General features: G+C 52.1%; 1 protein-coding gene across 2 annotated transcripts in view; it reads right to left on the minus strand.

The window, feature by feature from the left end:
- Positions 1-16,170, minus strand: part of ADAMTS2 (ADAM metallopeptidase with thrombospondin type 1 motif 2) — a 217,518-nt gene extending 201,348 nt beyond the window's left edge. For both annotated transcript variants that reach the window (XM_037500625.2, XM_037500623.2), the window contains exon 1: positions 15,691-16,170. In XM_037500625.2, the coding sequence (XP_037356522.1) occupies positions 15,691-16,155 (465 nt within the window). In that variant the 5' untranslated portion in view covers positions 16,156-16,170. The remainder of the gene's footprint in view (positions 1-15,690) is intronic.
- Between the last annotated feature and the right edge of the window lie 1,322 nt (positions 16,171-17,492).

Here is a 17,492-nt window from a genome sequence, read left to right on the forward strand (position 1 = left end):
CCTTTGGAGTTTCCTGTGGTACAACTGGATCTACTTACCAGCCTCTCCTAAAAGGCTGAGGCACATCCCCAACCGACACTCTGGACCACCTGTCAAAGGCAGCAGTTGTCCAACTGTTGTAGAGCAACCCCAATACAAAACGGGGTGCCTGACTGTGGGTCCTCACCCGCGCGCTTAAAAGGACTTATCAATGCTCTACTGCAGGCACACGTGAAAGGTTAATAAAAGGTTTATTTACAAGGGAAGGGGAAATGAGGAAATGTACAGCTCTGGGAGAAAAGTGGGAGACAAAGTTAAATGAGTCCTACCCGATCCGCCGATCAGGAATCCCAAAATGGCGCTCTCAGAGTTCGCCGCCAGCCAGGAGCGGTGAAGCCAGGAGGCGAGCGATCGCGAGCCAGAGAGACCCCAAGGCCCACGTGTTTGGTTTTTATATCCAACCTGGCTGCCCAACTCCACCCTCAGGTCCCAGCCACCCTCCCTTTGGTGGTGATGGGATTTGTCTTTCCCAATGTCTTGATGGCTTTAGTCTGGAGTGGGGGTGGGGTCCACAAAGCCTGCATGGGATTAACTCAGGACATCATTTCCCCCTAACACTGCCAGCAATCCGCGTCTGCCCAAGCACACTGCTCTTGGTTTGCACAGGACATCTACTAGGCCACATGGGGCTAGGACAGATCTAATGAGGGAACCCCATCAGTCACTGCTGCTCACCCCCCACCAAAAATACGTCATACACGTATGTCCTGGGTTCACTGCTCTACTTGAGGAAACAGCCCAGGGAGAGAAGAGCTTCTCCCCTGTGGAAAGTTGAAGACAGGAGACCCCCTGGGACCACTTGTCTGCTTTGGTCTCCACCAGCAGCCTTCACAGGAAGGGAAGCAGGACTTGGTTCTACCCCAGATAGCAGCAGCCCCAGAAATTCAATTTCATACTCTAAATAACATAGTAAGACATAAAATGAATGAATATTGAAAAAAGGACACAAAATTAATACGAAGCGCAGGAGACACCTGCATGCTTAGAAAATCCTCTCCCCCATAAAAAGAAAGCCACAAATGGGGAAACTAATAATGAAGTTCGGAAAACTCCTAGATGCAAAATAAATATAGTGATTTGAATATCTGGGAATGCAAACATGGGAAATATCAAGCAAGAGATTTATTTTAAAAAGATCCATGTTTTGGATCCAGGCTCTGAGATAAGAAAAACTGCCTGGCTGAAGCACAAAAGGGAATATGAGTCACGGGAGCGAGTGATGGGTGGGGAGGGCGTGGAGGTGGGAGGAGGGATTATTCCGCCAGGCTCTCAGCCGGTGGCTGCCGCGGTGCAAACACACAGCCAACGTACACCAACACACTGGGTTTACTTCTGTTTGCTCTGTGGGAATGGAGGCATCTAAACTCAAAACTCTTCATCAGGAACAAGGAGGTCTCAGTTTACTGAATAAATCGTCATGTACAGCTCTCCCTCAACGCACCAAGGGTATGTCCCCATAAACCCACAACGTCTTCCACCTCCGAAGTCAGTAATGCATTTACCAGACCTGACCTACCAAACATGGTAACTTAGCCCAGCCTACGTTACAAGTTCTCTGAACGCTAACATTAACTAACAGTTGGGCAAAATCATCTAACACAGAGCCTACTTTATAAAACAGAGTGGGATGCCCTCATGTAATTTTTTAAACAGTGTATTGAAAGTGAAAAACAAAGTGCCCTAGCTCATTTTCAAGATAGTTTCCACTGAATGCTTACTTGCTCTCACACCATCGCACAGAGGAAAGATCTTCAGTCAAATCATCATTAAGTCAGGACCAGCTATACCATAGTCTAGATTTTTTATTTTTTACTTTTTGAGACACAATTTCCTGTATTTATCTGACACAAAGAGATTGCATGTAATCAATGTTTACAACTTGCTGAATGTGTAAAGAAGTTTACATACATGAAACCACCCATGCCATGGACCGATGCGTCACCTCCAATGATTTCTCCATACTTTTATTTATTTAGTATTTTTATTACAGTGTTCAGGCATTTATATGTCTATATAGCTTTCAGGCAGCATTTTTACTCCTCCACATGCGCACATGCTTCCCACATGTGCAGTCACCCTTCCCACACCTCCCGAGCAGGTGCCCCAATCCCTTCTCTCCCCTCCTTCCCCCTCCCACCACCATTCCCTCTGTTAACCAGTGAATTTTTCACCGAGTCGAAGATTTGTGTCTGCTATACTTTCCAGTGTATGTTTCTGCTTACTTAATAGTCCATGGACAAATGAAACCGTCTAGTATCTTTCACTTTCTCGCCTATTTCACATAAACTTCACATAAACACAACATCCATCCATTTTTCCCCAAAAGGCACTTTCATCTTTTTTAATTGCTGAGTAGTGTTCCACTGAGTATATATCCAAAAGTTCTTTATCCAGTTGTTTTTCAATTGGCATTTAAGTTTGTTCTATGACTTAGCAATTGTGGACAGCACTGCTATGAACACAGGAGTGTATCAGTCCTTCGCTATTAGAGTGTTCATATTCTTCGGGTAAATTATTCCCAGGTATTTATAATAACTTGCTATACTATATAATGAAAAAGAACCTATCCTGAATGGCAGTAAAATTCTAAAACTTTTAGTAATAAACCTACTGCTACTGGGATATATATTTTTAAATTTCAATGTTTTTCTTTCCCTGAGAAAATCAAACACCATGAAGATGTCACTCACTCACTCAGCGGAGGTTTACTGAGATCCTACTGTACCCTGGACGCTATTTTAGGAGTGTGACAATATCCAAAATAAAGATTCTCTTTTGACACTGTTTAAGGTAATAGGAAAACAAATCTACAATCCATGTGGAGAGTGGACAAAAACAGCCAAAACGTTTGTTTAGCCATGACAGCGGCACCTACTCTAGTAGGGTGAGAGCACATGGTTAAGTGACAGCAATTAAAGAGCCAAGGGCTGGTGCAAGAGGAACAGAGGCCAGAGCCAAACCAGCGCCATCGCTTCACACGTGAGGGAGCAGATTCCAAAGTCACCCACAAGGTGGGACTTAGTAAATGCCCGCTGCTGAGAAAAGCGAGGCGACTTCAAAACAATACTCGAAACCAACACCTTCTATAGCTCAGGAACACACTTCACTTGAATTAAAGGAGTTAAATATTTGAAAGTCGAAACAGGAAAAATAAAAGCAAACCTATAAAGAGCACTTTCTTGAAAGTTGGTGGTTTTCCACAGCCTGAGTAAACAGAGGAAATCAACAAGGGAGGCATGGCAGAGCAGAAGAAATGAAATTGAGCAAGGGGAAGTGAAAAAGGGCGGTCTCTGAATAGACGCCCACCCCAAGCTAATGAGAGGCCAATGTCTAGCCCACGAGGACCAATCAGCTTCAGAGGAAGAAAAGGAGGTAGGGGTCCTCCCTGGTGGCCTAGGGGTTAAGTCTCAGCACTATCACCGCCATGGCCTGAGTTTGATCCGAGACAGGGAGCTGACCCACCTGGAGCAGCAGACCTCTCCTGTCTTGCCCACTGCTGCCCTGAGTCAGTCCACCTATCTCTGGTGAATCCTCTCACCCTACCCCCACCCGGCACCTCTGGACTACACCCCAGTTCTTCAACACAAAAAAATGAATAAATAAATACTACCAAAAAAAGGAGGCAGGGGCCCACCAGTTAACACAGAAACACAGGTTTCCACAACAAGAGGATCCCATGCAAATCACCAAAATTCACCAAAAGTGAATCCCCGGGACTGAGGGTCCCACAGCCCCCAGCCCGAGTCACACCCACAGGAACCACAGAAGCACCTGCAGGTCAGGGGGGTGGCTGCGAGGGCCCCAGGCCAGGGACCCATCAGGACAGGCAGGCAACTGGACAATCCACCACTGGCCTCCCACACCGTGCACAGGCCGTGAGAGTCTGCTTACCGCCAGAGCCAGCCTCCAAGGCCAGCAACCTCCCTGTCGTCACCCATGCTGTGGTTCTTTGTGTTCCAAGCTTCAGGGACCCAGGAGCTCCTTAAGGAGAAGAATGCAGCAGCTCTTGTGAGCTTGAAAGTGGGGCAGACGCCTGGCATAACCTTTCCACCCTTCCAGTATCCTTCATCTTCTACCCACCTAGTTACCCTCTGCCCTCACTCCAGCCACTCCCAGAAACTGAACACAAGTCGGCCTCATCCACCCACTTGCCCAGGTGCCCTTATCCTGGACAACACCTGCACAATGCTCTGTGGCAGTCTGGGGGCAGAGCATAGCCTGGTCCAAGTGGCCTCCCCAATAAGGACATGGACAGTGAGGGTCTGGACCCCATGACAGGAGAGAGGGCACCCAAAGGCCAGGTCACCCCATCTGGGGTGAGGGTACTCCAGCAGCACAAGGACTCCGCTTTGACCTTGTTTCCTACAATGCTGCCACCAAAGAGAGAAGGGACTCCCGCTTACAGCAGTAACTAACCCTGCCGGCATGCGTGCTGGAGGGGGGCACCTCTGAGGACAAAGGTTTCACATGGAGCTCCAAGTGCAGCAGAAGGAACCCCGGGTTCTGGGGTAGGTCACTCCCTCTCTGAGCCCTGCCTTCTTCCCAGTGTAATGGGATGATGCCCCCCATTCCCAGAGTGCCTGTTTGCATGGGAGGGGAGGGGTGACATGCACAGGAAGGAGGTGATAGAAGCAGATAGGAGAGATGAAGGGCCTACCACCAGGAAGGGTCACCCAAGAGTCCTAGTTGATTAAAGTGGAGGGAAATACGGAGGGGAGGGAGAAAAGGAGAGAAGAGAGGAGAAGGAGGGAGAAAAGGAGTAGAAAAAAAGAGGAGAGAGGCAGGAAGGAAGACCATGGGAGGAGGTCTGAGCCAGGCTCTAGCACCACCCCAAGCCCTCCCATCCCTCCGTACCTCTTGTGACAGCTGTCCTCCCTCTGCAGTGGCCGGGCCCTGGCTAGGACCTCACCTCCCCCTGTGGTGCGTGGCCTGGACAAGGTACCGTGTGCTGTGACGCTCACGACGCTCGTGCCACCCGGGAGTAGCCCCAGCGCAGGCCAGTGGGCCAGTAGACTTGCACAGTGGCCAGTGGTCAGGCATCAACGCTAAGAGCAAGCAAGCGAGTAGGGAAGGGGGGGACGGAGGAGCCCAAGAGGACACCACCCTGTCCTCACCCTGCCCCAAGGAGTTGCAGGCGCCTGCCATGAGGACAGCGCAGCCCTAGGGGTGATTGTCCAAGGAGCTGCCCTCCTCTGCCAGGCTCTAAATTTCTGCAAAACAGACCACAGATTTCCGCCAAGAAGAAAACTGTCTTGTCTGAGATAGGCTGTCTAGAAGCCTGTGAAAATAAAGGTGATGTGGATGCAAGGGGCTTGTGTCCACAGCACCAAAATTTCCAGGAGATGAGCACAGTCTCGCTATGATTCGGGAGGAGGACAGCAGGGCTTTGCCATGGAGAAAGTGGAGGAAGGAGCATCAAGACGGCAACTCCTCCATCCATGGGCCTTCAAAGCACGTGTCCTGCTCTGCCAGAAACCACCTGCATGGCTGAGTGGTGCAGCGTCCACCTTCCTCAGCAAGGCTCCCTGCACCCCACAAATGCCTCTGGCCAGTGAAGACTTCTGACAGCTGTATATGGGAGCCAGTTTGCTTTGGGGGGCAGCAAGTCAGCAACCTAGAGCACCTGGCAGCTGCCCCAAGACCAGAGACCCAGGTCAGGGGGAGACACAGTCTCTGGGAATTACAATGCCTTCAGCTTTGGGGGTGGGGAGAGGTTGTTAGACACTTTTTATTTAGATTTCAGCTCTTCTGCTGACAAAAATGGGATCTTAGAAAACTAGAATGCAGAGGATATTGCCTTCATATGAAATCCATCTTAGTCCACAAGCAAGCATTATAATAAGCAGAGAAACGCCAGGGGCAGGCCCAGCAGAGCCAGGCACAGATAGGAATGCGCAAAGCCGCTGCTGGTACTTAACGCTGCTGGTACTTAACATTACTCTGAAGGTTCTAGACGATGCAGATTGGAAATGAGGCTCCAAAATTATCATTGTTTACAGACAGTACCACTGTGTGCCTAGAAATCCCAAGGGAATCCACAGAGATATATTAGAATTAATGAGTTCAATCAAGCAGTTTGATAAAAGATAATTATATAAAAATCAATAGCCTTCCTGTATACCAAGGAGAGATGGAAATGATTCAATTCACAATGGCAACAATAAAAAAGAATCCTTGAAACGACCCTGATTCAAAAAAATGTATAACACGTACTAAGCAATACCAAAACAGAAATAAATCTATCGAAAAATACTCCGTCTTCTTGGTAAATACTGTAAATTACGTCAGTTTCTCTTTTAATTGGCTTCTAAGTTTAAGTTAATGTCAATCAAATTCACAAGGGATGGTTTTCAACCTGACAAAACAATTCTAAAATTCATCTAAAAGAATAAACAGATGTGACAAGCCAAGAAAATGTTGCAGAATAACAGCAAGAGGGGAAGTATCCAGCCAGATGTTTCAAAGGAGCACTGTCCAGCAGAATGTAATATGAATTTCACATGTAGCTAAGTTGAAAATTTAAAATAAAATGAAAGAGGCAAAATTAATATCAGCACTGGATTTTATTTAACCCATTGTATCCAAAATAGTATTTCAACATCTATTTAAGCCTTTGGAATCTGATGCATATTTCACACTCAGAGCACCGCTCAATTCAGACGAGCCACAACTCAGGTGCAGCTGACCCGTGACCAACACAGGCTTCAACTGCACAGGTCCACTTACATGGGGATTTTTTTCTATCCGTGGGCTCTGCATTCACAGAATCAAACAACCACAGATGTTCGGGATTGATTCCTGGGATGCAAAATCCACATATCAGGGGGACCAGCTAAGGGACTTGAGCATCCTCAGATTTTGGTATCTGTGAGGGTCTAGAACCAATTCCCCACAGATACCAAGAGACGACTGCAGCTAAGTTTTTGAGGAGTGAAGTCATATTTTGAGGAGTGAAGTCACGCGCACACGGTGGACTCACAGGGCTCAAAGCTACCACGGAGAACGCAAATGCTCCAGCTATCAGAGCTTTAAATCTCTGCTGACGGACACCACCCAGCACTGGTGCAAGAAAAGACTGACAGAAAAATACAATTTTTCTATGATAGTGTTTAACTGGAGTTCTCATTGCAACTGGAGATCACAGGTGGCATAATCCATAAAAACATATATAAAAATAAATAGAAATGCATGTGTGTGTGTATACATGTCCGCTCTTGAGCTGCTTCTTATCACACCTTCAGAAGCTCTGTCCGGGTCACACTGAGCACTACTGAGCCGCGACAAAGCTTGCATAAATACACCTTGTTCTACCACATGCTTCCAATCCCTGCTTTCAAAGGACAAATACTCCAGTTCTAAGTCTTTAAATGTGCTGCTCACAGAGCCAGTTGCTTTGGTAGGAAGGACCTGGTATCTGCTGCTGCCCTCTGCCCCAGCTTGGGATTCGCATGCTGGCTCTCAGATAGGGCCCAGATGGCACTTGTAACAATAGCAGCAGCAGCAGCATCGAAGTGTGTGTCCAGGACTCTCATACGCTTGTCATACTTATCACTTCTGAACTCAAGTTGAAACCAGAGGGTCTCGTCACAGGCAGCAGCCAGCCACAGCCATAGTATGGAGGCCTGCCTGACTCGGAGCACCTCAGCTGTGCTATCGCTCATTGCCCCCAGTTCATTTGAGTTGCCTGTAGGATGGGCACTTCTTCATGTTGAGAAATCTTTCACCCAAAAAATCTTCAAAAATTCACACTGTGCTGGCAAAAGTTATGGCATGTGCAGAAGGTGCCAAGCCAGGGAGCGCATAGCTTTGGCATCAGTGGAAAATGTCCCAAGAGGAAGCACCACAAGCCCACACTTCGCCAAAGAGAGGAAGACCCTTTGTTCATACCCAGAGATGAACAAAGCCAAGTAAACAAAACAAGCAAGGCAGGCGAGTGGTCCACACCTCACGACAAGGGACAGGGGTGGGTGCCCGACTAATCTCTACAACACTATTGCTAAGGGGTAGACATGGTTTTATTGGGAATGTCCTCTGCTTCTTGGCAGAACATATAGGTGCCCTATAACTGATGGTGCCTTAGATCCAATGAAATGCAGACACAGCCATTTCCCAAACCCCAGAACTAAGTGCTTGTCATGCACCCATCCTTTGGGGCAGCGGAGAACCAGCTTGGCTGCTTCCTGGACACCAGGGTTTCCTCTGCCTCTCAGAGGAAGCTGTGCACCCCACAAGGCCCTGGAGAAAACCTTCACTGTAACTGAAATTCGTGGATGAGCCCGAGGAGCCAGCTCCGGGCTCAGTAATAACTTCTCCATATTAATGGCAGCACGCAGACCTGGTAGACAGCTGACATTTAATATGAAACACACACCGCAGAGTGAGGCGCTCCTACCTGGACCCTCCCATCCCAGCGCGTGTGCTGATGAGAGGATGGAGGGGTCCAAGGCAGCACTAAGATCCTGGGAGCTGGGAGTTTCCTCTCCATAAATGCCCCTCCCACCTCACTCCCCTTCAGTCCTCAGGAATCCCCTGCCAAGAACACATTACACTCACATTCAAATGCACATGCTCACACATGGACACCTACATATGCTCTCAAGCATGCACACTCACGCAAAACTCATACACACACTCACATGCACAGACACCCGCCCACATTCACACATCACATTCATACAAATGAGCACGTGCACATGCACACCTTCCAGACAGACACACAGGCACGGGTGCACAGACATGCACGCACATTCACATGCGCCCAGCAGCCCATGGTGTTCTGGCAGTAGCAAAGGAACCCCAAGGAGAGAGCAGGAACTATGAAGGATGTGCCTGCCTGTATTAACAGATCCAGGGCCCCAGGAGAGTTCCCCCACATACCTGCCCTATGGAGCTCAGGCCACCACATAGCAAATCCAGTCTCAGTGACTGGACGGGCCAGGTCATGGGAGGGGGTCCCTGTAACTCAGGGCAGATGAATTCCCCCCCATGAATCCTCTGATCATGCTGGCTATGACACTGTGACCCTCACAGCAGGCCTGGGCAAGGATACCCCCAAAAGACCTAGAAGTCACTCCTCACTCACTAAATGCTGGGGACACAGGGGCTCAAGACAGGATGGCCAGGCTGACCAGTGGGCAAGAAGAATCTGAAACCTGCCAACACCTGAATGGGCACACTGGCAACCAGAACCAGACACACATAAAGCCACGCAGCAGAGCAAGGATGGGGGGCAGCAGGTGATGGGAGGACCCACGAAGAGCTGGCTCAGCTCACAGACTGGTAACCAACTCTGATGGTCTTCAAGAGGGGCAGATTCAAGCTCCTGGCTCCTCCCTACAGAATTCCAAGGGGAGAGATGACCACACACAGGGAGAGACTCATAGATCTCAGTAATTTGCTGGAGTCTTGATTTCCTCATCTGTAAAATAAGAACAACAGGACGATTGTGGGGATTGGGTACCTGCCGCAGAGAGGTAAATGGTGTAAATTCTGATCCTCTGACCACCAACTGCTGAGAGTAGGCATACCAATGCAGCTGGTGGGGAGCCACAGTCTAACCTCTGGGGATGGTCCTTGCTCCCCCATATTCATTTCAGGCCAGGAGTGGAGCATGTTCAGGCCAGAGCCAACCAGCACATCCCATTCCTTGGACCGCAGTGATTGGCTATGAAAGGTCCCTTGGCCTAAGTCCATTTAATCAGAGTGAAGCTCAGCACCATGGCGAGAACCTCCAAAATATAACCTTCCTCTCTGCCCCACCAAATGTGGACGCTCCACGACCGGCAGCAGAGGAGACGAGAAGTCGACCAGCCCTAGGCAGGGGAGTACAGAGTCTAGAGGGGCAAGCTCCTCACCCTTTTTCTCCAGCAGAATTCCAGACTCACTCCCCAGGATCTCTCACTTTGTGGCTCCCAGATGAGCTCTGCCCAGCAGAAGCTGGGCCCTGTGGACATAGCCGGGTGTGAGTGACCTGTGCTACAAGCTCCCAAGAAGCATGGGTGAGGCATGGCATGTAAATGTCAGAACAGCTTTCTGGATAAGATGCCATTTAGCTGGGACCTGCAGAGTGAGTCAGATAAAGAAGGAAGGATAAGAATGGCCCAGGTGGGAAAAGTCCTGAACTGGGAGTGTCCGGTGTTAGAAGAACTAATAGTTCAGTGTGGCTGGAGCACAGGTAAGATGCGACAGATGAGGTGGCTAGGCCAGGTCATGGGAGGCCTTGAAGGCCAGACCAGTGGGTATGGAATTTTTTAAGGTAATAAGAATGATTAAAATCATTGAATCAAGCAATGAAGTGATGTGATGTATTATGTGGCTTATAGCAGTCAGTCTGGCTGTGGAGAGAGGAAAGAATTTAGGCATACAGAAGCAAAATACTGGGCTGGGAGTCAAGTCTAGTGGAGAGATGGCAACAGGAATGAAGTCCAGAAATAGCTGGATGGTGACTGGCTGGACATGCAGGTCATGGAGAATGGGAGAGGTGATCCTGAGTTTCCCACCCAAATGAAGGGTGGGCTTGGACGAGAGTGAAGATACTCATGTTCCGTGTCAGAGACACTAGGCGGCCCAGGCAAGGTGCCCCAGAGACAGCAAGGCCGGCTGATGTGGCGCCCAGGAGGAGATCTGTGCCGGCTATCAGGGCCTGGAGTCCAGGTGGTGTGTGGCGGCAACCATTTTCATTTGCCTGGCACACTCATTCTTCATCTTTCATGACAGAGCCCCAGTCCACTCCGGAGCTTTGAGGTCTGACCCTCACCCTCAAGCCCAAAGGTAGGCAAAAGCCCAGTCCAGGCCCACATCACAGCAATGGGTCTGATGGTTCTGTAACCTAACTCCCAGGATTTTTGCTAGAGTCATGCAGAAAGAAGTAATCTCCACTTCTAAGAGATTGCTACTGTGGAAGACAAGTTAAGCCAGGAGCTGCTGGTGGCCCCACATGTAGAGGGCCATGAGGAGATAAACACAGACTGTGGCAGGCATAGAGTGACACCGGCGCTGAGCCCCAGGACCCAGCCATACCTGAAGCTGCCCCTTCTCAGGACCACATGATAACAAGACCTGTGACTTCCCTTGTTTGCTCCATCCATTGCAAAGTTGGTTTTCTATCACTTAACCTAAATGAGTCTTAAAAAATAAGGAGAGTGAAAAACCATGTGGGAAGCTGAGACCACCCTGGAAAGCTGTGCAGACTGTCAAGTGCAGGGACAAGCTGATGTTTGTGCTCCTCTGACCTGAGGAGAGCCCTGACAACTAGGGAACTGAAAAGTTTCTACAGTCCTGCTTTGGTGTTCTTGGGACCCTCTTCTGCCCTGCAGGCAGTGCCAAGGTAGGATGGGAAGAAGGAAGGCCCTATAAGTAGCAAATGCAACCTCCAGGCACCCCTAGCCCCTACCCCTCCAGTCCCACAGCCTGTCAACACCTGCATATCCCAACCCAGAATCTGAACCAGGCAGAGCTCAGTGTGTGATCTCCCAGGCAGCAGTCTCTTGGGAAAAATGAAACTCGGGCCTCCCCGGTGGTGCAGCGGTTGAGCGCTGGGTAGCGAAGCTGCCCGCGCCAGTTCGATCCCCGGCTGCTCCCCGGCCACCAGAGGAGGGTCCCACATGGCGGGCAGACCTCTCCTGCCGCCCGCTGCTCCCCTCAGCAGTGTGCTTCGGTCCTTCTGCCTGCTCTGTTCCCCGCTCTGGCTCTGGTGAATTCTCTCGCCCTCCCGTGCTTCTGACTGTGCCCAGTGCTTGTATAAATAAATAAAATAATAAATAAAAATAAATCTTAAAAAAAAAAAATAAAGTACATTATAAAAAAAAAAAAAAGAAAAATGAAACTCATTTCAGTCCTTAGGCCTGTGATGGACTTCTCCCTGTGACTCCTAGCAATTGTTAATGCCCACCAATGCTAGTCATAATGGGCACCTGGTCAAGATGACAGCCCAGCAAGGGAGCCACAGCCCCTAAGGCAGCAGCCCTACCTGTCTTTTTTTTTTTTTAAGATTTATTTATTTATTTATTTATTTATTTATTTATTTTTTATTTATTTTTTATTTATACAAGCACTGGGTACAGTCAAAAGCGTGGGAGGTTGAAAGAATTCACCAGAGCCAGAGTGGGGAATAGAACAGGCAGACTGACGAAAATCACTGCTAAGGGCAGCAGTGGGTGTGGCAGGAGAGGTCTGCGCGCCATGTGGGACCCTTGCCAGTGGCAGGGGATCGAACTGGCACTGCAGAAGCTGCAGGCAGCCTCGCAGCCCAGCGCTCAACCGCTGCACCACCAGGGAGGCCCCCTACTTGCCTTCTTTCCCTGAGACCTTGGTCTCTCTGAACCTCAACTATGCAATAGGGGAATCTGCCTCACAGATTTGAGGGAGTTTGACATGACCTGCCCCACATAGCAAGAGAAGGACGTACACAGCCCACTCAGGCTGCAGAATCAAACCAAGCCCTGGAAGCCAAACCCCTCCACTGCCCACCCCTGGAGGCTTCCAGCTCCGAGGCCTGACCAGCCAAAAACACCAGACCAGAGAGGTCCCCAGAAGGAGTGACACTGCAGGGGGAGACAGGGTGCTTCTGTCCCGCTGGAATCCTGGCTGCTATGGAAGGAGCTGCAGCCCAGAGGTCAGCAAGCCTGCTGACCTGAATCCCACTCACACTGATAACAATCCATGCCCGTGATTGAGGAGGTCTCCAGGAGTCAAACAGGAAAGGTAGGACAAGTTTAAAAAAAAAATGCATTGCTTCATTCGTATTCTTTCTGTTGCCATGCAAAAAAAAAAGCAATAAAATGTAGGAGCATGGTCTTGGAGTCAGACACAGACTCCAAGTGTTTGCCTTCAAGTAATGGCTGTGAAGCTTGAGGCAAGCTATCTCAGCTTTTGGAGCTCCAATTTATTCATCTGTAGAATGGGGATGAAATTGAAGACATACCCCAGCGGATGTGGTGAGGATGAAACACAGCAATGGGGCAGAAGGGTCTCAGCAGAGACCAGGCACAAGGTCAGGCACAGCAAACTGATTTACTGTTCTTAATTCTGTGCCAGCAGGCTTCTCATCGGATTCTTAATGAGCACGCAAAAATGGCATTCTTCATGAAGCATTATTTTCTCATACATCATGAGATGGCAAACTTCAACCTTCCCTTGTGACTATTATGAACACCTGCAAAAGATCCTGGGAACTACATTTACCCATCTCTCTGGAAATATGGTGTATGACGTACCTTATGATGTATGACATCATGTAGCATTTCTAGAGTCTGCACCACTACCTGATTACAGCAGAATTTGTACTCTGCAGGTCCAGGGTACCAATTTCTATCATTTGGGGAAGCAGGACCTCTCTCTTTTCTATCTACATTATTCTAAGAACCCCACACCTTGATTCTCATAGGCACAATGGACTCTATACTGGCCAGAGTGATACCCACAGCTCAGCTGGAATTATCAGAAAAAAGGGGATACATAATCAGGGACCCTTGACTCACCACATAAGGACTCCACCTGAGAACAAAGTCAGAGCCTCACCTACCTGGCTGTAAACCAGAGATGAGGATCCCTCCCCACAGGATCACTGTAAACCCAAGTCCTTAACAATCAGGCCTATCACTGTGGGATTTAAAGGGTTAAGGAATTAATTGGTATAAAATCAGAGCAGACAGAAAAGAAGAAAGGGAGCCAGGGAGAGAGGGAAAAGAAAAACTAGTGATTCAGCCCACTGTCTCAAGGTCACTCTTCACTGAGAATATTCAAGGCCACTCTGGCAGGCCCAGCCCCTCTTCCACCTCGAGACATCTTTCCAGCTTTGTCTCATGTCTCTGCCGATGTGTGCCATATACACGCGCCATCACAGCATGCCCGCCCCCACCAGCCCGATGCACGCCTGGTACTCCTGCACAGGCCCGTCCGTCTGCCAGGACTGCCAGCCTGCACCTTTGCCTACTGGCAACTCATTCTTCAAAAGCCCCCAGAAGCATGGTCTCCAAGCCCTGGTCAGAGTGCCCCCGGGGCCTGTCAGTGGCCCTGAGCATGTGAGCCCCAGGTGGGCACCCGTGCAGCTGATAAACATATTAAGGAATGCTGGCTGAACAAATGAGTCTCAAATAAGTAAGTGAACAAATGATACCATGAAAAAGCCTCCCTCGAATGCTCTCCATGAGGAATTAATCAGTACACAGGAATTGACCTTCCAACAGGCCAAGCCCCCTACCCCACCTCACCCTACCCTCTGAGTCCCCAGCAGTGACTTCCTTTTACTTAGGAATACCACCTCCCTAGTAAAATGAGCCACTTCTATGAGACGCAGGATGTCCTCAGAGACTAAACAAACTTAGAGGGCTACCCCATGTTAACCCAGCTCCCCCAAGGACATTTATAGTTGTTTGCAACATGCCCATGTTCTAACCAAATCCAACTAAAGGCAGTGATTTTCCTAAGCAACAAGTGACACTTCCTGTGTCTCCATAAAAAGATTCCCAGTGGTTGTAGGGCTCTGGTGTAATTGCCGGCTCTGCAGCAGGTAGAACGAGGGGCTCCCGGCTGGAAGTACTGGAAGAGAAGCCACTAACTCAGGCCAGGAGTGCCCTGAACGGCAATTAGAGCGGAACCCATGGTGGGTGGCTTCAGATGTCTGGCCAACACAGCCAGCCTGACCACTGCACACCCAATCCAAAATAGAAAACTGCAGTGGCTTCTGCCATGTGCCAGGCCCCTGGGAAGCCGGACAGAGCACCGCCAATGTCAGCCTACTATCTAGGCATCGATCCAGGCTTTCTTCCGGGGCCCCCTATGCCAAGCCATGATCCCTCTGGGCCCCCAAAGGAGAAGACCTCGCACACTGGCTGGCCTATGCAATCCAGGAGGGAACTCACCCCAAGTCTCTTGTCCTTCAGGAGTTTCCCATAGGCACCAAGTCTGCATTTCCAAGTGCTCAAAATAGAGAAAACCAACTTTTCAAATGACTAGCTCGAGTTCAACAGGAAACCACAACACAAAAATCAGTGATACCCAGTCAACCGGAGGACAGAGCGCTCCCTGGGCTGCCACCACCTGCACACAAAAAGATGAGCACATGTGCCCCAGACACATAGCACACATGCCTCAATGCATAGGACATCCCACTCCACAGACACATGACTGCCCAGGAAACAACAGGTAAACATATGCATAGGACACAATGGCACATTCCCACGTTCAAACAGGTGCCCAAATACCCAGAGGAGTGCACACTAACATTCCAAAACACATGTGCAGATGCACACCCTCACAGAGATGTGCACACACTCACAGAAACGTGCACACACTCAGAGACATGCACACAATCTCAGAGCTGTGCACATACACACAGAGATGTGCACACACCTGCACGGAAGACAAAGACCTTCCCCAGCCGGCAGAAAGGAAACCACTCTTCTTCCAGATAAGCACATAGGGGACCCTGGTCCTCCCCCTGCATAAATCACTGCTCTCCACCCAATGCGAATAACTTGCCTTCCAGCCACTCCCTTCCATTGCTGTCTCCTCTGCTGGGCTCCAAAGCACAAGGGTTGCAGAGAAGTTCCTCAGGCATACCTTGCCCTCCCAGGAAACTCCCCAGGTAATGGTTTCTGAAACCCAAGCAAGGGCTGTGAACAGGAAGGAGCCAAAGAAGTTGGAACTCACCAGGCCGTCACAGTTGCTGAGCGCCACGGAGGAGGCCTCGGTGAGGCCGGCCACTTCCCCGATATAGAGGCAGTTCCCCAGCAGTGGCTCCACGCGGGTGGCGCCCGACTCGCCCTGCCACTCCACCGTGGCCCCGGGCGCCACGAGGCGGGAGTTGGGCCGCAGCCGCAGGTGCAGGTCTCGACCGAAGACCGTGACATTGTAGAAGAGGCGGCCGCCAGAGTCCTCCTCGTTGCCTTCTGGAAAGCTAGGGGTCTGGATGGGGGCGGCCCTGCGAGCGCGCACCCCCTCCCGGCCCGTCGCCGCCGACACCACGTGGGACACCAAGCGGCCCCGGGCGTCAGTGCGCACCGGCACCGCCAGGATGCGCTCCGCTGGGAGCCCCGGGGGCCCGCCTGCAACAGAAAGGGGCGTTAGACCCGCCCAGATGGTGGAGTCGCGGAGCCGGGCCACAGAGCCCAGCATCCCTCCAGACTCCACCGTGAAGGAAAGGGCATCTTCCACCGGCAGCCCTCAGCACTGCCTTGCTCCGCTCAGGCAGCCTCCCAGCTGGGGAGGGCCGTCCACCTCCGGGACCCTGACAGTGGGGCTCTGCTTCCCGCCCCGTTCCGGGCTGGGGCTCCTCAGGCTCCTCACAGTGCCCCGGGGACAGCCCGTCAGAGCGTCCCTCTGGGCCCCCAAAGGCCCAGACCTACCGCCCCTGTCAGAACCTGGGTCTGTTCAAAAACCATTCCCGGCTGGACCCCTACACGTGCGCCTCTACCACTCCGCGGGCCCCAGCCGCCCCAGAGCCCTCACCGCTCGCCTCTGGGGCGGCCAGGACTCGGTTCCCCCGGGCACGGGTAGCCGGTCCTCGGTGACCAGCTCCCGGTGAGACCGCCGCCGGCCGGTTCTCCCCACGCGCCGAGGGCAGGGAGGGATGGAACAGGGTCCCTGATCTCTGGGATCCCCTCCGGGGCGCCACAACCAGTCCTCAGGGCCCAAGGCGGTGCAATGGGCACCCGGCTCCTCCTGAACGCCCTGGACACGAACCCCGGATCCCCGGACCAGCCGCGCTGCGCTCTTCGCCGCGGGCTTTCCCCGCCCTCAGCCCCCACGCTCCGCGTCCCGGGAGCCGCGAGCGCTGCGAGGCTGCCCCGGCCGGAGGAGTCCGGTGCGCCACGAGGCGCCCCCTGCGCGACCAACCCGGCCCCGAAGTTGGCCAACTTGGCCCCGGGCGGGGCGCGCGGAGTTTGCCCAAGTCGGGTGGGACGACAGCTGGGGAGGGGGCGACGGGGCACGCGGGGCGGGGTCTGGCCGGCCCGGGCGGCGGGCCGCGGGGTTCAGCCGCACCTACCCGGGGGGTCGGCGGCCGCGGCGAGCAGGGCGTCCGCAGGCGGCGGCGGCAGGAGCGGCGGCGGCAGCAGCAGCAGCAGCAGCAGCGCGGGGCTGAGCAGGCGGCGAGCGGCTCCCGCCGGCGGATCCATGGCAGCCGGACCGCAGCCGAGGCCCTGCACTCGCAGGCGGCGCGAAAGTTCCCCGCGCGCCGCCCAGCCCACATCTGGGGGCAGCTGGAGCCGCCCGCAGCTGCAGCACCGCAGGGCGCGGGGCGGAGAGGCGAGGCGCGCAGGGGAGGGCGGGGAGCGCGGGGGGGGCGGGGAGAGCGAAGCCGCCCGCGCGAGGGAGACGCGAGGGAGGAGACGGCGGCGAGGGGGAGGGCGGGGACGGCGGGCGCCTCAGCCTGCGGTGACCCGGCTCTTCTTGGCGCGGCCCCGCCGCCTGCTCCCCTCCTCGCGCCGCCGCGCCTCCCCACTAGCGGCGAA

Source organism: Talpa occidentalis, unplaced genomic scaffold (assembly GCF_014898055.3).
Source record: "Talpa occidentalis isolate TD23 unplaced genomic scaffold, MPIMG_talOcc4v2.1 talOcc4.9, whole genome shotgun sequence".
NCBI lineage: Eukaryota > Metazoa > Chordata > Mammalia > Eulipotyphla > Talpidae > Talpa > Talpa occidentalis.